We start from the raw sequence: 26,835 nt of genomic DNA, 5'->3' as shown, positions 1-26,835 counted from the left end.
GATTACTGATGGGTTGAGCTTTTCTTCCTATCTCATGTTGGGATTTCTTCTCATGACTTGCTTTCAACCACCCACAGCTTTCCACTTTGTCTTAACCTCTAGAACAGCCAGTTTATTTTCCCTTTTTTCTTTCTAGGATGACAGGATGGATACTTAGTCCTTTAAAATCAGTTATCTTGTTACTAAGACTATGAGAATAATTGCTTAGCATTTGTAATTTTTATTTAAATTAAATTTATTTTTTTTAGTTGACACAAAACATAAACTGTAAGTATTAAGGGTGCAGTGTGATGTTTTGGTACACTTGTGTATTGTATAGTATTTAGATGAAGTTTGGCACTTGTCATTTGTTTATAGTTAAAACATCCAAAAATCTTTCTTCTAGTGAGTGTGATGTACAGGTACATTGCTTTTGTCTGTGGTCACCCTCTGTGCAATAGCACTTCAGGACTTCCTGTTCCTACTTAACTTTGATGCAACACCACTTATCAACATTCTCTACATCTCACTGCTCCTATCCTTCCTTTCCTTCTCAGCCTGTTTGTCTATTGTATATATGAGGGCTACTGATTTTTTTGAGTTGATCTTGTATCCTGCTATGTTGCTGAAGGTTTTTATTAGCTGTATCAGTTCCTTGGTTGAATTTTTGGGGTCATTCACATATACTATCATGTGATCTGCAAATAGGGAAAGCTTGACTTCTTCCTTTCCAATTTGTATCCCCTTAATCTCCTTATGTTGTCTTATAGTTCTGGCTAGAACTTCAAGTACTATATTGAATAAGTATGGTGAGAGGGGACAGCCTTGCCTTGTTCATGATTTTAGTGGCATTGCTTTGAGTTTCTAAACACACCTCAAATTCAAAGACAGACACCTCCTAAGAATAAAAGGCTGGGAAAAGATTTTCTAATCAAGTGGTATTAAGAAGCAAGCTGGTGTGGCCATCATACTATCCAGCAAAATAGACTTCAAACTAAAATCAATTAAAAGAGATGATGAAGGACATTACATACTCATCTCAGTAAAGATCCACCAAGATGAAGTCTCAATTCTGAACATTTTTTCCCCAAACACAAGGGCACCCACATATGTAAAAGAAACATTACTAAAGCTTAAATCACATATAAAACCCTACACATTAATAGTGGGAGACTTCAACACCCCACTTTCACCTCTGGACAGATAGGCCAAATTGAAACTTAACAGAGAAATAAAGGACTTAACTGATGTTATGACTCAAATGGACTTAATCAATATCTAGAGAACATTCCACCCAACAAAAAATATATATACCTTCTTCTCAGCACCCCATGGAACCTTCTCTAAAATCGACCACATACTTGGACACAAAGCAAATATCAACAGATACAAAACAATTGGAATAACCTTCTGTGTTCTATCAGACCACCATGGTTTAAAGTTAGATTTCAACAACAGAAAAAACTACAGAAAACCTACAATCTCATGGAAACTCAATAATGCCCAACTGAGTCACCAATGGGTTAAGGAAGAAAGAAAGAAAGAAATTAAAGACTTCCTAGAGATCAATGAAAATGAATACACCACATACCCAAACTTATGGGACACTGTGAAAGAAGTGCTAAGAGGGAAATTCATAGCACTAAATGCCCACATAAAGAAGCTGGAGAAATCTCATGCTAGTGTCTTGACAGCACACCTGAATGCCCTTGAACAGGAAGAAGCAAAGTTTCCCAGGAGGAACAGATGCCAGGAAATTATCAAATTGAGAGCTGAAATCAATAAAATAGAAATAAAGAGAACAATACAAAGGATTAATGAAACAAAGAGTTGGTTCTTTGAGAAGATCAACAAGATAGACAAGCCCTTATCCAAACTAACCAAAAGACAGAGAGAGAGAGCATCCAAGAAATCAGAAATGAAAGGGGGGACATAACAACAGACAATGAGGAAATCCAGAGAATCATCAGGTCATACTTCAAAATCCTCTACTCCACAAAACTGGAAAATCTAAAAGAAATGGATGATTTTCTGGATAGGTACCACATACCTAAGTTAAATCAAGACCAGATAAACCATTTAAATAGTCCAATAACCCCTAAGGAAATAGAATCAGTCATTAAAATTCTCACAACAACAACAACAACAACAAAAAAAAAAAGCCCAGGACCAGATGGTTTCACTGCAGAATTCTACCAGATCTTCAAAGAAGACTTAATACCAACAGTTTTTAAATTGTTCCACACAATAGAAGCAGAAGGAATATTACCAAACTCCTTCTATTAGTCTACAATTACCCTGATTACCCTGATTCCTAAACCAAACAAAGATGCAACAAAGAAAGAGAACTACAGATCGATCTCCCTCATGAACATTGATGTAAAAATACTCAATAAAATTCTGGCAAACAGACTCCAAGAACACATCAAAACAATTATCCACCATGATCAAGTAGGCTTCATCCCAGGGATGCAAGGGTGGTTCAACATATGAAAGTCCGTCAATGTAATACACCATATAAACAAACTCAAAGAAAAAAAACCCACGTGATCATCTCACTAGATGCAGAAAAGGCATTTGACAAAATCCAACACCCCTTCATGATAAAGGTCTTGGAGCGATCAGGAATATAGGGAACATACCTAAACATAATAAAGGCAATCTACAGCAAGCCAACAGCCAACATCAAATTAAATGGAGAGCTATATTTCTTTAAGACTAGTAACAGGCATGTAAATGCCTTATCTTCACAACTGCTAAATAAGAAGGTCCCTGATACTGCTTTAAAAATTATATGAACAAACTGAAGAGATGAAACTCTCATTATTGGAGTCAATGTAATTATGTAACAGAAAATACCACTAATATGGATTGCAAGCACTTGAAATCAATGTTTTCAATATGAAATATAAATTGTTAGCTATCCTTGGAGAACTGGAAGGCTTGGTGATGCTGTGTTACTGCTGGATGTGAATATGGATGTCACTCTTTGAAACACATGCAGTTTCCATGCAACCATATCCCACAATCCCAATTTCTTCCCTGGCCCTCTTTTCTTATTTAATGCAGAGACATCTATATATTTTCTGTGGGTAGAATTCTGTCTGTGCCCAAGGTTCAACTTGCACAACCGTATACATTAGTCATGGGATACTACTGTATGTATTTGAGATCTGAAAAACAGTGATTTTTTGGAAAGCGTAAGAAGCTTCGGAGTTGCTTTTGTAGTTAAATTTGTCTATTCTGTCATATTGAAATGATTAGTAAAGGACCTAATAAAGTCAAATTGCATGATAATTTATATTTAAAACTCAATGATAATGTATGGGCATTGTGTAGAGCTCTATGTCTGTAAACAGTCAGAAGTAAGATTCTTTCTGTAAGCATTAACCCAAATAGTGTATGTTTGAATGTTGTAGATAGAAATTCACTTACCACTTACTACACACAATAGATGCTTAACAGGAGTTTCTTAAGTAGCATGTTTGCTATCATCCTACTAACCCTTCTATTCCTCTTCCCTAGTAACTAATATTATCAAGTACTTACTATTGCATGTAAGAATTTTCCACACACCCTTCAGACTTTAATCTGCCCATTACTTTGTGACCCTTGTTTAGTAGGGCAGCACTCTGCATGGATTGTGTAGGCAGCTATGGAGAGGGGATGATGCTTATTGCCTGTGTTCTAGTGACAGCATATGAAGACTCCTAAGGACCCTACTAAACATTGGTTAAGTTAGTACTGGATTGATTCCCATAAAGTTTTTATGTTTTTTTTTGAATGACAGATTGATGAAATTATATAATAATCTTATTTCTGTATAATTGTAAAGAATAAATACATTTTAAAATTATTTCTTTTAATTTTTTGAGGGGTATAATATAATATAACTACTTTTTTTTGTTTTGGTTTTTTGAGACAGGGTTTCTCTGCGTAGCTTTGCACCTTTTCTGGATCTTGCTTGGTAGACCAGGCTGGCCTCGAACTCACAAAGATCTGCCTGCTCTGCCTCCAGAGTGCTGGGATTAAAGGCGTGCGCCACCACCGCCCAACATAATTTCCTCCTTAAGTTTCCTCCATTCAAACCCTTCTATATATCTCTCTTTGCCCCTGTTTAAATTCGTGGCCTCCTTTTTCATTACTAGTTGATAGTTATCTATGGCTATCTATGTCTGTATCTCTCTATATTAGGAACACACACACACATTCCGAAATACATAATAAATACAACCTACTCTGTATAATGTACTTCAATGTGTCTGCTTACGGGGCTGACCATTTGGTATTGGATAACCAGTTGATGTGCTCTTCCCTGGCTAACACTGTTTCTCCTCCTCTTCTCAGCATTTCTAGTTGTCTGTAGCTCTGTGTAGAGTTGAGGCTTCTTGGGCTTTCTCCTGTCTGTTAGCATGTCTCTTTGTATCATTCTTATTAAGTCCAGCTTAGGCAGTCATATTAATGAGACCTTATGGGCATTGCTTCTGACATTCCCAGGGTACACAACAAACTCCCTGATCCTTTGGCTCTCATGCTCTTCCTCCCATTCTTCACAATGGTCCCTGAGCCTTAGGCGCAGGCATTGTGTTGTAGATGTAGTTTGTAGTGGGCTCCACAACTCTGCATTTTGATCAGTTTTGTTTTTCTATAATGGTGTCTGTTGCAAAGAGATATTTTCTAGATGAGGAAGGAAGGCCAAACGTGTCTGTTGCTGTGTATTTAGAATGCAGTTAGAGGTTATTGTGATTCAGTAAAGTGATGGGTTTTCCTTCAAGTTACACTCCTATTAAATGTAGGTTCTAATAGTATTGGGTTGATAGCTAGAAAAAGAAAGAAAATTCTTACATTTTTGAACATCATATTCACCAAGTAATAATTTTATTTTGACATAGCTTTAACTTATTTGTTATAGTTTTGAGATAATATAATTACAACATTTCTCCCTTCCCTTTCCTCCCTCCAAACCCTCCCATACGCTACTTCCTTCAAATTCATGGCCTTTTTTTTCTCATTAATTGTTATTACAAGAATGCAGTATATATGTATTCCTAAATGTAAGCTTCTAAGTCCATATAATGTTTTCTGTATGTGTATGACTTCAGAGCTGACCATTTGGTGCTGATAATCAGTTGGTTTGCTCTTCCTCGGGGAAGACCGCCTTTCCCACTCCCAGCTTTCCTTTGTTGTCTATAGCTCTTTATCTATATAATTTTAAAGAATAAACACACTTTATGAAGCATGCTTTTTCAAGCATGAGTTAGTTATTAAACTGCGTTGGTAGAATAATGAAATGTCATTTTTCATTCCAATAGGTAACTCTTACATCTTTTCTCAAGGTGACAGTTTGGTAACAGATATTGATAGTATTTAAAGCCTCAGTTTGAAATAATCATTGATGTGCTAATAAAAGAGTATTATAAAGCCCCATATCTTAAGAAATTTAGGATCTATGTGAGTAAGAAGATTTTAGCATATAAAACACCTAGAACCATTGTGAAAGAGTAATAATATGGTGACATGTCTGGACAACAGTATAACCCTACAACATATTCTAGAAAGCAGGTTGTCCTGCAGTGGTTAATACTTCCTTAAATATAATGTGCCAGAAAAGTTTAGCATAGGGTTTGTGAAAAACATAATATAAATATTTTTATTTATTTAAAATTTTTCCTTTTTTTCCTTTTTTTAAATTAAGAGATTTTCTATTCATTTTTACAAACCAACCACAGATTCCCCTGTCCTCCCTCCTCCCACCACCCAGCCTTCCCCCCAACCCACCCCACATTTCCACCTCCTCCAAGGCAAGATCTTCTCCCATAGGGAGTCAGCAGAGCCTGGTATATTAAGTTGAGGTAGGTCCAAGTCCCTCCTCCCTGCACCAAGCCTGCACAAAGTGTCCCACCGTAGGCATTAGGCTCCAAAAAGCTGGCTCATGTACTACTGACAGGTCAGGATCCCACTGCCTGGGGAGGCCCTAAACAATTCAAGCTAAACAACTGTCTCACTTATCCAGAGGGCCTAGTCCAGTACTATGGGCTCCTCAGTTACTGGTCCACAGTTCATGTGTTTCCACTACTTTGGCTAGTTGTCTCTGTACTTTTTGCTATTATCGTCTTGATATCTCTTGCTCATAGAAACCCTCCTCTCTCTCATGAGTTGGATTCCTGGAGCTTAGCTTGGGACCTGGCCATGGATCTCTGCATCTGCTTCCATCAGTTATTGGAGGAGGGTTCTATGATGACAATTAGGGTGTTCAGCCATCCAGTCACCAGAGTAGGTCAGCTCAGGCACCCTTTTGACCATTGCCAGTAGTCTAAGGTGGAATCATCTTTATGGATTCCTGGGGACCTCCCTAGCACTCTGCTTCTCCCTATTCCCATGGTGCCTTCATTTATCATGGTATCTCTTTCCTTGTTCTCCCACTCTGTTCCCATTCCAGCTCAAACCTCCTGTTCTCCTAAACTTTCATTCCCCTGTCCATTACCCATTACCCCCTCATTCCTTACATTATTATTATTATTATTGTTATTATTATTATTATTATTATTATTATTATTATTTTTGTGTGTTTGTGCATGTGTTTGGCTGTAGCTGGATTCTTAAGCCTAAGTTCCACCTAGCTCTCTACTCTTCCATTTCTTCACTAGACTTTGGCTCTTGTGTTTGCAATTCAGATTGACCTCTCCTGCTATATCAGTCAAATATAAGTTCCAATAAATAAAAGTAGAATGAGAGTAGTCTTCACATCTTAAGAAGAGATTTTGGAGTTCAAAACAGCACTGCCACTCTTGTCTATTTGGACAGAACATAGTCACATGGCCACACTTTCTGAAGAGGCTAAACATCAACACTTTGGTTTGGTTTGGTTTTGCTGTGTGGAAATGTGCCTCCCTAAACATGGGGTTCTCTTGTATGACACAAATAGTAAGCAATAATCTTGGGAACTGCCATTGCAATCTCTGAAAAAATTCAGTGTCATGTAAAAGCATGCCTAGCTAGATGCTTGCATTTTTATTTATGTCACAATTTCAATGAAATAAAATTATCTCCTGCTTTGAGATTGGAATTTGCTTTTTTTCCAAGCTAGGCTTGAATGCTTGGACTCAGTTAATTCTCTTGCCTCAGTTTCCTGAGCACTGGGGATTCAGGTGTGCCTAAGCTCAATTTACTACCATTTTGTATATTAGTCATATAAAATAAGATATAATTCACTATCCTTTCTCACTGACAAATGAGTCAAGGTTTCACCTTGTAACCCAAGCTGGCCTGTATCTCACTGTGTGGTCCACACAGGGCTTAAACTCACAGCAAGCCTCCCTTCAAAGCCTCCCTCCTACTTATCAGGATTACAGGAATAATACCCGACTCAGCTATAGGGCTGTTGATACACTAAAGCATATTCAGCTCTCTCTTATTTAAAACATATAGTCCATTCTGAAAAATAATTGCTACCTCTTCAACATTCATTTTTGCTTGAGAGGGGGAGTATTTCAAAGATTTCAGCTCAGAGATATATTTTAGGTAGAATTTATGTTCCAGCGATAGCTTTTAGTCCATTCATTATGGATAGGAGCAATTACCATTTCACTTAGCAGCAAAAAAGTTCACATTAGACTATAATTGCTCTCAAGAAAGGTAATTTTTCCTCTTGCTTTGTCTTCCCTTGGGAAACAATTTGTTGGAAAGAGTACTATGTGAAATTGAAGAAATATGTGAAATTAATTACAAAAGGAAATAGTTTATCATTTACATTAATTTTTCATATACAAAGCAACTTTCCTCTATTTTACACATTTCCTCTATGTTATATGTTTCCTACATGTTTACATAGTGATTTATTAGTTTCATATGACCTAGTTACATGGTGGTTTCTATGTCTGTCCTAAGAACTGTTTAAATAAAAACTGGAAATTTTACATTATCTTAAGGATTAAAATTAGTGTGTCAATTTTATCTAAAGTGGAAGTAGACATACATTAATTACATCCCTTCCTTCCTTATGTGCAGCATCATATCTGATGGTAACGTCTAGTAACTTCAGAATTTCAAATTTCAAATACAGAAAACCAGTGATAGATTTTAAAACAAAAAACCAGCATGAAGAATGCGCGCGCGCACGCACACACACACACACACACACACAAACACACTTACACACACACACACACACACACGCACGCACGCACGCACGCACGCACGCACATTCATATAACTTCTCTAAGCTGGGTGAAATGTCAAGTCTTTGCACTGTTAGGAATTCATTTCTTGAAAAAGAATTATTGGAGGAACACATGGTGCTGTTAACAGAGGTTCTATCACCCTTCGAGTAGGTATCAAGTTGGTAAATCTTAAGTGATGTCACAGTACGCAGGATAAAGGTCAGTCTGGGGTCACTAGGTCCATGATTGTATACAATTTATCCTTAAGGAATAATAGATAAATATGAACTGTGAGGTGAGAGGTGCAATGTGACACTGAAATATTTTAGCTCACCACCTAACCTGAATACTATTAACTTAACCAGTGTAAACTATGTAGATCCACTGTGCTTATTAACAAGCCACTAATTTTGCCAATGAAATCCCATTTTTATTTTCACTATGCTAATTATGGTGCTGAAAATGTGGATAATGTAAGCATTCAAAGCAGCTACCCTCAAGTCTGGCCCCTTAGAATGCATGCTAGTGCACCCCCCTGGGGTGCAGATTCCTGATTACAGCAAGTGACTGCCTTTCCTACAGTGCAGCTTCAGGCAGCACAGATATTTATAACACACTGTGATGAAGCATTTTAAAATAAATCACAGGCACTATATTATTATCTTTTTCTTGAAGCAACGAGACCAACTATTTCCCTCTTCAAATATTTGATTTGCCTAATTCTAAAAGCTGTCAAAGTTGTAAGACTCCCTTAATTTCAGTATTCATTAGATTTTATTTTTATTTATTTTATTGTATTGTTTTTTTTTTTTTACAAAACAGTTATATGTATGATATGTATAAAAATTTGGTGAACTCAGTTGGAGATACTCTATATACATTTTACTAAAAAAATGGAATTGTCTTATGGCTCCATCATCATAGGAAAAGCTCCATCTTAGTTCCATCTTGGTCCTCACTGATTTGCTCTTATGACCTCAGAGTCCTGTATTCCCATGTCTTCTCGAGTCTTCTTTTGTATTACAACCCCCCCCTCTCTCTCTCTCTCACACACACACACACACACACACACACACACACACACAAACACACACCTCAGTCTTCTAAAGGCAATTTAAAAAAATCTTTTAATTAAATTTGAAAAAAAAAAGGACTTTTCCTTGACTCTGTTCTTTACGCTATCTGAAAGAAAAATTTTGCTTTCTTTCTTTAAAGTTGCTCATCAACTTATTCTGACAGGATTTCTCTCTTTGCTACTCTGCTGGCCCTTTTCTGATGAGGCTGTTGACAGTTTCTCTAGTATTGGATGTAATGTCCAGATTTTTGCTTTCTTGCTCTTGATCCCTGGCAATGTCCATGACTAGCTGTATGGGTTTGTTTCTCATTATTTGCTAGACATTGATAAACAGCATGAAAAAAGAAGCTTGGAGAGGAAAGGGTTTATTTCATTTGACACTTTAAAATTCATCATTCCCTGAGGTCATGGCAGGCATTCAAGGCAGGATCATGGAGACAGGAACTGAGACAGAGGCCATGGAGCAGTGCTTCTTTTTGGATTGTTCCTCATTGCTTTCTCAGTTTGTTTTCCTCTACCACCTGTCTATGGGTGGCACTGCCCACTATGGACCTTCCTACATCAATCATTAATCTAAAATTGTCCCACGGATTGCCTACAGGCCACCCTGATGGAGATATTTTCCCAGTTGTGGGTTCCTCTTCCCAGATGACCCTTGGTATATCAAGTCAAAACAACAACAACATCACCACCACCACCACCAACACCACCAACAACAACAATAACACTAACCACTGTACCAGCCTTTTGGTTCATAAGAAATTCATTTCTTTCAGATTCAATCTCTATTGAATTCCCTGTTTCCTTACAGGCCATTCATTTCCAGTTTCTTCTGAATGTTTCTCATCTGGAATGCTTTCAGCTCAGTCCTGTACAGCTTTTACTTGACTGAACATACTGCTGAAACATACATGTAGTCTTAGGTTTTAAGAAACACATAATGTATATTATTATTTCTGGATTTCTATGTATTACCATCAGTCCCCCAATTTAGATGTTTAGCCTATATTTAATATAAATCTAAAATATACAAAACAGAACTGAAGCTTTTCTTTTCTGTGTGTTAAGTAAGTACTCCACCACTGATATAAACCTTCAGCCTTAGAATTCTTTATGTCATGGTACTATCTGATTCTTTATTCCAGTAATAGCTGTTCCAACTCATTATTAAAACTACCTCACCTGTGTAGTAATTAACTCATCCTTTCATATGCAAATTTCATAGCTGTTTATCTTAATAGCTGAATAGTATTCCTTTGTGTAGTGTAAATATACCACATTTTAACCATCTTTTGAACAGTTGATGGGCATCTAAGCTGTTGCCAATATCTGGTTATTATGAATAGAGCAGCAATGTACATGGATGAGCATGTATCTCTGTAGATAGATGTACGGTCCATTCAGTAAGTATATGCTTACAAATGATATAGCTGGATTTTGAGGTAGATTATTCCCAGCTCCCTGAGGAGCTACCACACTGATTTCCATAGGTTTTTTAAATCTTTTTTTTTTTTTTTAAATTCAGGATTGTTTTAACTATCCTGGTATTTTTGTGTTTCCATATGTAATTGAAAAATATTTTTGTTCTTTTAAAATTCTGTGAAGAGTTATATTGGAATTTTAATGGGGATTGCATTGAATCTGTAAATTGTTTTTGGTAAGATTAACATTTTCACAATATTAGTCCCTACAATCCATGAATATCAGACATCTTTCCATCTTTTGGTGCCTTCTTTAATTTATTTATTCTCCAAGGAATTTGGGTCTTCAAAACAAATGACTGCAATTTAGTGATTCCGTGATTTTTTTTCTCATGGCCCAAAATCCTGGAGGAAAAAGTAGTTGTCAGGTGAACTCAGCATTGTATTGGAGCATTACAACTTTGAATGTGGGTCATCTGTTGTAATTATACCCATTTATAAGATCTGATTAAAATTTAAATATAGGAGATGCTATAAATTGATTCAGTGTTTACACATTACCAACTTAAACATTTTAAAAGCAAAGCTAGTGATTAAATCCCTGATAATCTAGTTTTCAAGTCTTACAGTCCTGTTTTGGAATGTAATGTCCACTGTAAAAACAAAACCTCACAGAACAAGCACAGAAGAATTTGGTGTATAAACTTTAACATAAACTAGATGGAGGCTGCTATCAGATTGGCACTAAGTATTTTTTACATTCTAACAACTAATGAGAATCGTAGATGACTTGCTGAGAATATGGTTTATTCAGTTCAGAATGTTCATTTGTTTACATGTCCTGTTATTAGGTTGCTCCAGAGATAGCCAACATTATGAAGAAGGATCAGTAGTTAAGGAAAACTGCAACTCCTGGTAAGTGATAAGTGGTACAGAACAGAGCTCTAGTGTTCATGTATTTCTTCACGAATGAGGAAATCTTCTGATTAAAGCATACATTTAAACACATTTAGTCAAAAATCACATGCCATAAGACCTTCATTTTCAGAAGCATGAAAATAATTTTGGAAATGTATGTATTTAACGCAAGCTTTAAATTTGATGTTTTTATAGTAAGCCTTCTCCATATATCATGTACTCATTAAGCATATTCTAAATTATAAATGTTTTGATAGACTGACAACAAACCATGGTTATTTTTGAGTACAGTAAGTACATATGAAAACATGAAGCTTAAATTAGATTAGCCCATAGAAAAATTTTCAAATATAAGTATATAAAATCTATATTTTAATTTGTTTTTAAACCTTAATGAATATGGGATCATGTCAAATGTAGTTACTTCAGGGGATAAGAGCACCTTGACTAGCACCTAATACATTTTTATGCATTTTATGATTTATTTTCTCCAACAATCAAACAGCCACATGGCAGACATTAGTCAAGAAATTAGTTCCATGACTTACTTAATAATCTACCACTCTTGTTACTATTCTGAGAACATATTCTGTAAAGGTCAAAGGAGTTTTGTAATTGTTTTTGTCTTTACAGTACATGCTCAGGACAGCAATGGAAATGTTCCCAGCATGTGTGCCTTGTTCATCCAGAGTTAATTGACCACATCAATAAAGGGGATTATGGGTAAGTTCATCTTTCAGTATAGGCTTCTTGGCATTCTCACTTACTCCAAACACATACTGTGTGTCATTTACTTCTAACCATGGTCATTAATCATAAAGAAAGATTGGGAAAAATATGAAGGAAGATTTTTTTTAGAAACATGTGCACTTAAGATGTAAAAGATGAACATTAAATGGTTAAAATGTGATGTGTAAGTAAAAATTAAAACATAGACGTTAGCCTTAGAATGCTAGGAAAGATCAGTGTCATTGTGTGGTTTTGAGAGACTGAAAGAACATCCCATTGTATACATGATAAGTAAAATCAGAAAGTTGAAAAGACTGACTCATTTTCTCCCTGTTATTGCCTTTACCAAGCTAAACCCATGCTCAGCTATCCTAGGTAGACTATGAACTCAACCAGATGGTGTTCTCTCTTGCCAACATCTGTAGTGTAGCACTAATCTACAGTTTCATGGAACTGACTGACATTTAACCAGTTTTAGTTACATTGACAACAATGTGGAGGTGTATTATGTTGCTAGCAACTTCAAAATTAAAAAACGACCAAGAAACACTAGGAATAGCTGTTTGCTCAGCTGAAGACTATTAAATTAGTTTGCTTCTCCACTTACATACAAGGGAATCTGATGTAGACACTCATATTTGTTTTCTTTACAGAACTGAATGAAAGTGGAATAACTTGGATAATCTATGCCTTAAAATTTCTCCACTGCCACTTACCAGTCTACATGCCACTGATAACATTACTGACATTCTGCAAAATGCCAGACATAAAAAGACCATATTGAAGCAACTAGAAAAGTGAAATAATTTTGAGATGTGTACTTTTAAAGACCGTTTGAAATTACAATTTTAGAAACTTGTGTGTGTGGAGGAGGGTGGGAGCAGGATGGTTGTGGTATGGTGCTCATGTTGTAGCTCATGTCTATTATCAAAGCAAAACTTCTGGGAGTGGGCTCTCCCCTTCCACCATTGGACCTCTGGCATTGAGCTCCCTACATCAGACTTGGTAGTATCCATTACCTTCTGACCTATCTCAAAGGCCCCTGAGATACATTTTTTGAATATAAGTACTATTTCTTTAAGGTATAAAATTTTATGGCTCTCAGGACAATACTAACACTGGATTTCAATGTATCTAAAGTATTTTCCTGGAAGACACAAAGCACAGAAAGTCACATTTTTTGACATTAGTATTCTGAAGTCATTCTCTAAAGTCCTCTGTATGATATGTTTGTTTAACTAGGGTTTTAGGTGATAGCTTGATGACACCTGAGTATTTCTAGGGAAACCAATTATGGTTTCCTGTGCCTAAATTATGTCTAAGTCATTGAAAAGGCCTAACAAACACAAGAGTATGTGCCATCTTGATAAATGACCCTAGTCAGGTTTCTTAAAGGATTCAAATGCTCTGCCTAAGCAGCACACATTTCCAAGAAGTCATAAGAGAACTTCCCAGCTTCCAACTGTTTCAGCATGCATGTGAACCACTCTTAAGCAAGCTGGAAAGCAAGCATTCTTAAGAACATAGATATTGTTGGACAACTGCCTTCTTTGGAAGAAGAGTTTTCTTTCCCTTATTTGCTTGTTAGGGTATAATGGAGGGCTATTTATGAGCCATAGACTTTCTACTTTTGTATAAAACCTTAAAACATGTGACTTACAAATATACAAGCTTTGCTACTCCAAATCTTCACTGTATTTTAAGCTCAGGTCTGTATGTATTGTACTTAATATACTATAGTGCATATTTATCCACATTATTTATTCATGTGTTTATTTATTTATTGAGACAGCATTTTGCTGCATAGTCCAGGGTGATCTAAAAGTCAAGACAATCTTTCTTGTTCACCCTTCCAAGCTCTGGTATCACAGACTCGATACACTATGTCCCACTTCTCTGCATTATTTTTCATGGTAATGACTAGCAAAACAAGTCTCCCTTTTATTGCAGTGCTGAAAATAAAAGTAAATATTTTTGCCCTAAACTAATTTATCTTCTACTGGAAGAGCCAACAAGCCATACCATTACAAAAGACCAGAACATAAAGCCACATCAAAATTGTACAAATAATCCTCGGTGAGTTAGAACACTAAAGGAGATACATACCTATTATATTTATCTGAAGCTGTGATGAAAACACTTCAGACTCAACACTTTCAAGCTCAATCTTAATCAAGCTTGGTAGCTCAAGCTCACAATTCCAGTCATTGAGAGACTGAGGCAGGAGGATCACTGTGAGTTTGAAGTCAATCTGAGAATGAGATAGCCATTCTGGGCTACAGAATGAGAATCTGCCTGAGAAACTAAACTAAGAACAAAACACAACAAAACAAGTTCTCTTAATTTATGCATGCCAGTAATTTGGAATGGGTTCATCTGGGGCTATCCTTTTTAAAATTTTATTAGTTCTGGGTTGGGGATTTAGCTCAGTGGTAGAGCACTTGCCTAGCAAGCGCAAGGCCCTGGGTTGGATCCTCAGCTCAAAAAAATTTATCAAATCTACAAATCTCAAATATCCCTGGATATGTGGTCTTCTACTATAGAGTGGTGGTTGACTTACAAGGAACTATCCTCTTAGGGAAAAGTCTCTCCCTCTTCCAATACCTAATAATTGCCAATAGCTCACAGCAAGGAATCAGACTATGTGCCCAGCTCCTCTCTGCTTACTGAGATTTGGTCTGGCTTGGGCTTTTATGGGTTTTATTCACGCTGTTGAAATCCTGTGAGTTCATGTGTGCAGTTGCCTTCCTATGTCCAAAGATTATATTTCCTTATAGTTATCCCTTGCCACTTGGGATAATGGTTTGTGATATGTTATGTTTCCTTTAGTGTTGAATATTCTGTAGTCTCTTATTTTCTGCTCTTTGACCAGTTGTGGGTTATTGTCTTAACCAAAATATACTGTAATTAGGAGCATCTCTCATGAAGAATAAGAGAAGTATTAATCTATGGATCTAAATATAAGTCATTAGGAGTCAGATTAATACCAAGTCCTTTAGCAACATTTATAGCCTTTTTTTTTTATCTCCTAGGACCTATGATCTGTTTAGTCATAGATTCTTGGTCTGACAATGATGACAGGTATGGGTTTTATCCTGTGGAATGATACTTATAGCTAAGCAGAAAATGATTGTTTACTCCCATGATGTTTGTGCCACTATTACATCAGTGGGCATGTCTTGCCAGGCCAGTCATTAGTATAGCTCAAAAGATGAGTATCTGGGTATTATTGATGATTTTCCTCTTCTAGCAGCATGCATAGCACCTTCTAGCACTATGTAAGCTAGCCAATAGGTACAAAGATTTCAGGTCTGTATCAAATTGATTTTTGCAATGTGTGTCGTGCATCTGGTATTTTCAGCAATAGTCTTAGTGTTAAGTTCTAGAGGGTAATAAAGAATAATGGAAATAGACTGTGATAGCTGTGACTGTACAGGACCTCATCGGCCAACCCTGCCAAATGAAGTAACTCAAACATAGTATAGAGCTTTATATTTGTTACCCTCTAGTTGGGTTGAGTAAGGGTGTTATTTGGTTATTTTTCAGGATCTTAATATCTAGGCTGAATTTTTTCTGGTTTTTTAGATTTTTTCCTCCTAGTTACTTATTCTTTCACTCACTTTGGTAACTTTGTTGTCTGTCTTGATTTCATAACTGTTTTTGTACACATCTTAAAATATATTTCTCATCTGTTTATTTGAGTTTCTTTTGGTCATGGAACCTTATAAAAAGTAGGAATCTGAAATTTTCCTCTGGCAGTTATACTAGCTTGCTATCTTTGTTTTGCAGCACTGAAAATCTATCAACTGTGCCTATGTCGTGGTGAAATGATGTCTCACATGTTTTGTTTCTTAGTGTGCTTTTCACCTCCACTGGAGAGGATATGTCCTCCAGTTTTTAAAAGTTCCCCTTTCCTTTTGCTTTTGTTTATTTTATGTGCATTCTCCTTGTATGCTGAATTCATTAGGAACTATTTTTAGAGGGAAATTTACTGTAGTAAAGACTATGATGGTTTGATCAAGGTCTTGGTGACAGCTTAGCTCTATTCATCCAGATACAAGCCAAGGTTCATCATAAACACCGTTTGCACAGCCTCTCTGTGGTATGGTCTGGATAGGAGTGTTAGTAATCTCTGCCTGTGTCTGCTTCTGTGTGATAAAACTCTGGTCAAAAGTGACTAAGAAGGGAAGAGTTTATTTGGCTTATAGCTCAAATCTCATCATGGAGGAAAGCCAAGACAGGAACTTAAGGCAGGAATCTGAAGGCAGGAACTGAAGCAGAGACCATGGAAGAACACTGCCACCTGGCCAGGAATATCACAGCTCATGGATGGATGGGTTCTCCTGAATCAATTAACAATCAAGAATGCCCCATAGACTTATTCAATTGAGACAATTCTCCAATCAGCTTTGCCTTTTCCCAAGTGGTTCAATTTAACAGCAAAGTTATCCAGGACACTACCCTCTTTCAGCTCTTACAACACTTTAGTTTCTGTCTACACTGTTTGTGGCCTGCTTTGGAAGCAGCGATCTAACCTCCATCACATTCTCCCCTGAATCCCAGTGGATCTCTGCTCTTGCTATAATAAAGAGGGTGAGGCGATGATGAGATGTACAGATTTTTTAGCTTTAGGTCCCTTTACCCTTTCTCTGGAGCTGTGCCTGAGGGCTCATGTGCCTCTGTTCCTTGATGGTGGATTTAGGCAGGCCAAGTTTATGTTTTTCTCTCATTCTTGAATCTTGTTTATTTTTTCTCATATAATGCATCCTGACAGAAGTTTCACTTCCCCAAATTCCTCTACCTCCCTTCTCTCTCAGTTCCACTCCTACTCCATTTACCTTCATAAAAGAGCAGGCCTCCCAGGGATATCAACAGAACAGGCATAACAAGACACAATAAGACTAGGCAAATACCCTCATATCAAAGCTGGACAAGGCAACCTAGGAGGAGGAAAAGGGTCCCAGGAGCAGGCAGAAGAGCCAGAGACACCTCCACTCCCACTGTTAGAAGTCTCACAAAACCTTTTTGCACAGCTGTCAACTATTCCTTCAGTCTGGTTCTATGAACCCACAGTCTGATTATATGTTCCTTCAAGCAGTGCAGGGATGTAACATCATGAGCACCAGAATTCTCTCCATTTTAGATTTTCTCACACTCTTCTAGTACTTGCTGAAGGTTTCTGTCCAATTCCCTTTTTAGTGGTTAGGTTCAGCCTGTGGTTTGGGTTTCTAGCAGAGCCAACCAATTCTCCGGGTTCTTACAAGGCCAGGTGCTTAGGTCCTCATGATTCTCCCTGATAGGATGTGGCTCTACACCACTGCTGGGTGGTTCTCATTGTTCTGGCTTCTTTGTGGACAAAAGCCCACCTAGTCTTAGTTCTTTGGTCCATAACTATTTCTCAGATTTCTTCTATTATTGGCTTTTTATTTTGACTTTCTTGCATTTACTGGGTCTCAAGGATACCATTTCCCCAGAATTGAATTCAAAGATGCCACATGCCTTGCAGGAACTCTAGGGGAAGTGGAGTCATTGCATGCCCTTAGCCAGTAAGAGGACGATCTCTACTCTTATTATTATTGTTGTTGTTATTTGTTTTGTTTTTAGGTGTATCTATTTATATAGATTTATCTATTTTTGTGTATGAGTGTTTGCCTGCTTGCATGTATATATACATATTGAATATGGTCTGTAGTACCTGCAAAAGCTAGAAGAAGACCCAGAATCCCTTGGATCTAGAATTATAGAGGGTTATGAGCCACCATGTGGGTACTGAGAACTGAATTCCAGTCCTTTGCATGAGCAGCAAATGCTCCTAACCACAGCTGAACCATCTCTTTTGACTGTCTTACTATCCATCCATGGCTGGCCTAGAACTCACTGTATAGACCAGACTGGCCTTGAGCTTACAGAACCTCCAGAGTCATGGTATTAAAAGTTGGAGCCACCACTCCAGACAAGTCCCTCTATCTTATATTTTTAAATGCTTCTTCTTTTCATCAAGTCCAGTTCTCGTTAAATGATCCCTCAATGTATCTTACCTATTTGGAAACTACTAATGCAGGGTACACCCTGCTCCCAGAATCACTTTGCTCAACAGGTTCTGTTTGTTTCTTGAATAACATGGCATGTACAATACAGGTCCAGGGGTTTCCACCTTGAAATTTCTTAGGTGTTGCAGATTTTGCTTTAAACATATTACTGAGAATTGAGTTGAATTTCTAATCACTCAAAAGAGCTTGTCACATTATAAGTAATTTTGATAATAAACACAACAGAGTATAGTATAGACCCGTTTTATATACTGAAAGAATTTGTCTGCAATGCAGATGGTTTGGATGAGCAATGTTTAGATGCCTGTCAAGTGTCCAGTGTTCAACCACTATCACCTACTGGAGAATTCTATCTTCAAATTTCCTTATTACAGTTTGAAAATAAGGCATTTTTTTCTAATCAAGGTAAAAAATAAGTCTGTAGAAAAACATGCATTTTAATAGGTAATTTCAAAATAATAGACTTAATATGTTTACCAGTAACTATTAGTAGTTAACACTGGATACAAATTAACTCACTTAACTTAATGTCTAATTAACAGTTGCTGATATAATCTTTTTAAAGTAGGATGATGAAGGTTGCCAAGCAGGCACTCAATGGTGGAGTACTTGCCTGTGTGTATGCAGTCCTAGGTTCAGTCTCCAATACTGAAAAAATAAAATGTATAGCTAGCTAAGTTTTAATTTTTCATAGGTACTTCTGTTTCCCTGAGAAACTTCGATTATAAATTCTGAAGGCACAGATTGTCCTCTTTAATGTGTCAGCTCTTGTCTGTGGTGTCAGATTCCCCTCTAAAGAGCAATTACGGACATTTAAAGGACACTGCATATATTAGCATTATTATACTTAATCCTTTTATAGAATATAAGGTTCTCATATTCCTGGTTTCAACATATAATTAGATGGCCTCATGTTTCTTATATCAATCATAACTGAAATAGGCCAAATCCAAAACTGGTGTTTAATGTAATTGATTTTAGAAAAAAAATCAGTGTTGCATCTATATGAAGACTATCCACCCTGTACTGATCATTCTTGTATTTTGAGATCCCATTACTATATAATTTTCAAACCTAGAAATAAACATTTATTTATAAGAGTGATATCAGTGTAACCTATATGTGTTTTTCTGCTTCATTTGTAAGGTAGATGGACAGCACAGAACTATAGCCAGTTCTGGGGAATGACTTTAGAAGAAGGGTTCAGATTTCGCCTTGGCACCTTGCCACCTAGCCCCATGCTTCTGAGCATGAATGAAATGACAGTAAGTGTTCCTTTCCAATTCATGAATGTACACATGTTTTTACAGGTGCATATTTGAAGAAATCTGAAATATAATATACAGTTTTGATTTTTCAGAATCATGAAAATGAAACATTTTGTCATATAAATTAAAAAGAAAATCCCTAAATATAATAACCACTATATACCTATAAAGTTGATGTGTCCTTTAAGCAATTACTGCGTGTTCTGTTTCATTGTCAATGATTTCACAGAAATACTTATTTCTGCTAAAGGGTTGGATATTCAATGCTTTCAATGGCTAATCTTGATTGTCAGGTTGATTTGACTGAGGAGGTTAAGTCTATGAGAGTGTTTCTAGAAAGTATAAATTAAGAAAGGAAGACAACTACATATTATAAAAAAGTTATCAAGAATTACATTTACAGTATTCAATCAATTGGTATTTAGCAAATTCAGAGAAAACATTCCACCATCCATCCCATCTCAGTGACTCCAAAGTTTTATACCTAATTTACTTTCTTAATTAAGGAAAACTACAAGTATAATTATCTAGTCTTCAACTTCATCCAAGACCACAGAAAGATAAAATATTACCTAAAAATGGAGGCATTTGGGTGCCTGGGCAAACACCCAAAGTTCTTTTTCATGTTGGGGCTTCTATCTTCAGCCTACAGGCCTAGAGCACCAGGCAGACTTTTCAATGAAGCAGGAAATTTGAAGGACTGTCCTGCCTTGTACTGGCAAAGTTTGTTAGTCCCTCTCCTCTGTGTCCTGCAGAATGTCTGACAGACTCTTCTGTGAAGCAGGAATCTCAAAGGACTGTCCTGCCATGTTTTGGCAAGGTTCAACAGTCACTTTCCTGTGGGTTCTGCATGTCCAGTCTACACAGCACACAGTCAAGCAGTTAAGGCAAAAGCAGTTTCTTGCACAAATTGCTAATCTTGCCACAATGAAAGCAGACTCCTATGGAGTTTCTTCAATGCCCATCATCCTTTTATGAAGTAGATTGGTGCTGCTAGGAGCAGATGTATCTCATTACCATAAAAACCAATCTTAGTCATGTACTCCATGATGATTAGAAGAGATTTGTCCTCAAAGGTCCTCAAGCTCCCTTAAAGAATATATTTGAGTTTTGCCTGGAGACCTGCCACACTTATTTGTGAAATCATGCTTCTTAGTATTTTCATGTTTCCTGCTTTCACACCGGTAGTCAGTCTTTCATCTTACTACCTTTACAGGGACCACAGACACTTACTACTTAGTGTATAGTGTTTCCTGAGCATACACACTTTCAAGCTGAGCTATTTCCTGGAGGTCTGCTATTACAATCCTGAGCAGACTGGCTCACAGTGGCACTGCAGGGCAGCTTGTCAGTCTACAATAAAGGCATCAGGCTCCAGATGCCCAAATTCTCTCAGAATTCTGCTGTCACATGAATTGCAAATTAACTAGTGTCTGTTAAACATCCAGCCCCAGCTTTGTTTTCCATGCATATGATCACCCCAGTTAAGTTCCAGTGTAGATGCCAGCATTGCTAGATCATAACTAGTATCAGAGAAAATGATACCAGCTGACGTTTGAGCAAATATGTGCCAAGCATGCAAATACCTTTATGCTTCATCTCATTTAATTGCTACAACAGCTTGATGTTCTGGGTACTATCATCACTGAGTGGTTTAATGTCAAGGAAACTAAGACTGAGTGAGCCAAAGATACCCTGAGACTGAACAAGCAAAGTGCTGCCTCAGAATTCATTAATTGCAAACTTTGTCCGTTGCACCTACCCCAATAGTCTGTAATATAAGTAGGTCCAGGTAACTTTAGTCAATTCACATTCAATATAAAGAAGAAAATGTTTAATCTCCTACCAAGAGTTATTTTTCATAGTTGTTCAGTTTAGAAATAATTTAGGGTCTTTTACAACTAGTATGGCAAAACCTTTAGCAGCATGGCTCATTTCATGGTTTTTAGTGACTTGACTTTATGCTCAGCTGGCAAAAGGTTTTTGTTGTTGTTGTTTTTTTATTTCCTTTTTGCCCTTAACATTGTTTAAGAAAAACTCCATTGTAATGTTTATTCTTGCATTTTTTTCATTGAGTGACAGGGTAAGCCCAATATTTATATGTGTAAACACTAATATACTCTTCCTCAAGATTGTTTCCAACATTTACTTTTCAAACTTTAACTTTTCAGCTTCTGATAACTTACTGTAGTCTAGAAAAACACATGATAGAGTTTTTCAAGTTGCCACTCACCACAGCAGACAACAGAACATTTCATTCTAAACCATTATTGGTTCCTGGGTATTTGCCTAAAAGTTTCTGTAGCAATATATAAATGAAAAACAATTTTAATGATTGGTGTTCTAGGAAAATTTAAAGTTCCTAGTTGTTAAGTAATTCCAAGAAAGAAGCAAGGACAATTCAGCTGACTTCCAAGGGTTCCATAACCTAATTATGACATATGACACAGAAACTGATTCTGATTTCTTGGGCACAGTAACTTGAGGGCTAACTTTCTGTGTTAGAATTGTCTTCAATTTTAGTCAAGTGGGAGAGAATAGAAACCACAGCAAGTATATATGGAAAGAACATGAGGTCAACACGAACTGAATTAAGCTGGTAGCCATACATAGGCTAAAGATGTAGCCTGGTGACTATACAATTAATACCCAATAAATGATATCAAATGACTCAAAGTACAATACAAATGGACAATTTATGAAGTTGTATGTCTGAATAACTGATATTTTCTTCATTTAAAAATTATTTTCAGCACAGGATGGCCTATGTATGTAAGAGGGTTGTTGGTATAAAATCCTGTAGAGGAAGGACTGTACATTAGTGAAGCTATTGTTCTTGGTAGTTGCCAAACCATGATATGATTCTTGGTGTGCTAAGAAAATGAATTGCACCCTAACCCCCAAATCTCTCTTATTCTTTGGCCACATTGCCTAGATGAGTGTTGGAATGTAAAAGCCTTTACTCTGCATTGGAAAAATGAGTGTTGAATCATCCTTAATTCTTGGATAAGCTCTTCTTGTCCCTATTTGGTATTCCAGCTATATTCTTTGGCTTAAGTTACAATTGTTTGCAATAGACTACTTCAGTTACAGAAATATTGATGGGCATTATACGGGTATTTACACAATAAATTAAAAACTCTGTTGTACTCATGAACTAACAACAGCTTAGGTTCTCTGCTTAAGACCTGTACAGGATCAAACCAGTGAAAATTCTAGCACGAAGGGGAGAAGAACTCATGAACTTCCACCCCTAACTGAGGAGCTATTGACAGTGGATGGCTTCTGGGGAAGGGAGAGTTAGTTTTCTTCACAGATATTGCCACTAGCTAGTGGACTATGCTACAGTAGACGGTCCTATACCTATGAACATGGGCAGTATAAATTGGACTTTGTGGGTTATTAAAAAAGAAAAAGATAACAAGTTGTGAAGGGGTTGGGAGTGGAAAGTGGATCTGGAAAGAGTTAGCAGGGAGAGTGGGGGTTGAATATGATCCAAAATACATGGTATGAATTTCTCAAAGATTTAATAAAAATGTATTAAAATTAATTCAGAAATAGCTTCAACTGCATTTTTCATGGGTTGTAATTAGTAACAATGAAGAATAGAAATATTTCAAAAGTGTGGTGTTAGAAAGGCAATTTTTTGATTTGGGGGATGACTCTCCTGTATGGGAATCCTATGTGAGGGAAGATAAAAAGCAAGTAAACATATTCTCTCTGGGAAAAAGCAGAGCATTGAGCAGAAGGAGAAGGAGCAAAAGGGAGAAGGTTGAGGGAGCTGGCCTGTACTCTGAACCTAGGCTCCCTAGGGTAGCTGACAGCTAGGAGACCTGTATCTCAGCTGCCTCCAGATGACATTGTAATAAACAGCTCATCATATCTGTCTTCTGAAGATTCATGTTACTCATAAGAATATGGAGAACATGGCAGTTTTTATTTCATCAACTTTTTAATGCAGCATTTCCTAAATTCATAAAATTAGATAAGCTTTTGGTTAGTAGTCAGATCTTGGGTTCCACACAATGTAATTTAAGAAATACTGACTTCAGCTAAAATTTTAAAAGAAGAATACTGGAAGGAACAGAAGTATATTCTGGGAAAAAAATAGAACATTGCCAATTCCTCAGAAAAAAACTTGAGACAACCAATTATTATGGCTGCATGCAAAGCTTACATTGACAAAGGCTCTTCTGAGCCAGCAGAAACATAACTGCTGAAGAGATGTTAAAAAGTATATGTGGGTTTGGTGATAAGCTTAGTGGAAGAGTGCTTGCCTACCTAGTATGTACAAAGCCCAGTTTCGACATCAAGTACTATAAGCTTTCACAGACATGTGCAGGCATTTGTATATCTAGGGTATATATAGCCTAATGTTGTTGCTGGAGCCAGTGTGTTTGGACTTACCACTTGTGTCCTCCATAAAATGATGAATTCAGTTTACTTAGGTGTTAAAGTTGTATGAGTTCTGTAAACTGCTCAATATGTCCTCAATAAAACAGACTATAGTAGGACATTAAGGCAATACATTAATTATATTTTAGATACTTTCCTCCTTCTTTGTATTTTTTACCTTGATTTCTTTAACCTTCAGAGAACAGCAGCACTCTGAAATGGGTTAGTTCTGAAAGGACTTAATTATTTAGACCTTCATAATTTTTAGCATTTTATTTCCAGCTATAATGTAATGTGCAGCTTTCCATTTCCTGGCTGATGGATTTTAGAGATTTTTGATAAACCTGACAATTCTTACCATGCTCTTAGACCAAACCAAATCAAATCAAACCAACATAGTATATATAAGATTGTTATTTCCAGATTTAATGTCCAAGTACTTGGGAATTTACCAAATAGCTCTAAGAAGCCTCATTGTGTTAAATTTATTTATAAACATTGAAAGTACTTTGGATTAAAAATACTATTTTTGCTCAAAATTCTGAAAATTAAGAGCTTATTGGTATATTTGGTTCAGTTGAAATGTCTTAAAGCAGAGCCTGGAGATATTACTCAGCGATTAAGGATACTTTCTACTCTTGTAGAAAGACAGTTTTAGTTGCCAGCACCCACATGGAGGCTAACAACCACCTATAACTACAGTTACAATCAATTTGATGCTATCTTTTGACTCTGCAGGTACTAGGCATGCATATAGTACACATGCATGTAACATATATTCAGAAGAGACATGCTAACACATGCAATAAAACTTAGTACATTCAAGAAATGAGAAGTTTTGTTACTGGCATTGTTGATGAACCCAGAAAAACAATTGGTGTTATATCTAAAGTAGAACTCTTCTGGAGATATTAAAATGTTAAGAAGGCTGGTATGTCAACTGAAACCCATAGCCATGCTACTATACTTGATGTCAAGTTGACATAGGTTGAAAAAAAATGTTGTTACCCTAATGAGAATCTTTATTCAGCATAAATGAACTTAGTTGACAAACTTAAGATAAAAATGATGACATAAATTTTACATGGTATGTGAGAGTTAAACAAAAGTATTATTTTATGAATCATATACTAACTTTTTAAAAAATTTTATTATATTTGTGTTTTAATTTTACACATCAGCCATGGGTTCCCCTGTCCAGCCTTCGCCTCATCCCCTCCCCTCCATTCCCATCTCCTCCAGGGCCAAGACTCCCCTGGGGGTTCATTTAAACCTGGTGGATTCAGTATAGGCAGGTCCAGGCCCCTCCTTCCAGGCTGAGCAAAGTGTCCCTGTGTAAGCCCAAGGTTCCAAACAGCCAGCTCATGCACTAAGGACAGGTCCGGGTCCCACTGCCTGGGGGCCTCCCAAACAGTTGAAGCTATTCAGTTGTCTCACTTATCCAGAGGGCCTGATCTAGCTGGGGGCTCCACAGTCTTTGGTTCATAATTCATGTGCTTCCATTCATTTGGCTATTTGTCCCTGTGCTTTTTCCAGTCTTGGTCTCAACAATTCACACTCTTACAGTCCCTCCTTTTTCTCGACAATTGGAGTCCTGGAGCTCTACCTGGGGCCTGGCTGAGGATCTCTTCATCCACTTCCATCAGTTATTGGATGAGAGTTCCAGCACAACAGTTAGGGTGTTTGGCCATCTGATCACCAGACTAGGTCAGATCAGGCTTTCTCTCGACCACTGCCAGCAGTCTACAGAGGATATATCATTGTGGATTTCTGGGGACCTCTCCAGCACTCTGCCTAGTCCTGTTCTCATGTGGTCATCATTTATCATGGTCTGTTATTCCTTGTTCTCCCTTTCTGTTCTTGATCCAGCTGGGATCTCCTGCTCCCCTAAGCTTTCTTTCCCTCAAACCTTGCCCTTCATTACTCCCACTGTCATCTAGGTTGTTCATGTAGATCTCATCCATTTCTCTGTCATTGGGTGATCTCTGTGTCTTTCCTAGGGTCCTGTTTTCTAGGTAGCCTCCCTGGAGTTGTGAGTAGCAGTCTAGTCATCTTTGTTTTACATCTAGTATCCTACTATGAGTGAGTACATACCATGTTTGTCCCTCTGAGTCTGGGTTACCTCACACAGGATGATTTTTTCTAGATCCATCCATTTGCCTGCAAACCTCATGATGTCATTGTTTTTCTCTGCTGAGTAGTACTCCATTGTGTATTATTTGATATTTTGATTTCTAATTTCTTGAGTTCCTTATATATTTTGGAAATTAGCCCTCAGTCTGAAGAAGGGATGGTGAAGATCTTTTCCATTCTGTAGGCTGCCATTTTGTCCTATTGACAATGTCTTTTGCCTTACAGAAGCTTTTGTTTCATGAAGTCCCATTTATTAATTGTTGAAATTTTTATTTGAGTAAAAATAGTCTTTTCTGAAAGAAGATCTCATCCTAGCACCATTAGCACCTGTGTGACAGAAGGCTCTGAGGAGACCAACATGCTGACAATGAAAAGGAAAAGCAGAGTTAAATACCTTTGTAATTCACATATTTGTTTGGCTCCCACCCTCATGTATGCCAAGTAGCCACAGCACAGTGAGTGTGGATGATGCCAGAGGGGCTGGGTCAGTCATTGTGAGGGAGCTTGTGTTGGTGTGTGTTCACCTCAGAACCTTCTCATATATGTAGGAAAAGGACAAGAGCAAACTGTGATTGGTAGACTTTCTTCCTGTCACTAGGTTAAGGTTGTTAAAATTCTAGCCACCACTTTATGCACACTGCTATGACGGTAACTGAGAACAACCAGACCACTGCAGGGACCTCACTGATCATCACAGATAGGTCTTCA

At 37.1% G+C, this 26,835-nt stretch overlaps 1 protein-coding gene across 1 annotated transcript in view; it reads left to right on the top strand.

The window, feature by feature from the left end:
• Window positions 1-26,835, top strand: part of Tinag (tubulointerstitial nephritis antigen) — a 102,416-nt gene that overhangs the window by 4,689 nt on the left and 70,892 nt on the right. The window contains exons 2-4 of the mRNA XM_036194040.1: window positions 11,486-11,549; window positions 12,186-12,275; window positions 19,482-19,596. Coding sequence (XP_036049933.1) covers window positions 11,486-11,549; window positions 12,186-12,275; window positions 19,482-19,596 — 269 coding nt within the window. The remainder of the gene's footprint in view (window positions 1-11,485; window positions 11,550-12,185; window positions 12,276-19,481; window positions 19,597-26,835) is intronic.

Source organism: Onychomys torridus, chromosome 7 (assembly GCF_903995425.1).
Source record: "Onychomys torridus chromosome 7, mOncTor1.1, whole genome shotgun sequence".
Lineage (NCBI taxonomy): Eukaryota > Metazoa > Chordata > Mammalia > Rodentia > Cricetidae > Onychomys > Onychomys torridus.
Note: the sequence above shows the minus strand (reverse complement) of the source record. Positions and strands in the feature narration are given on the sequence as shown.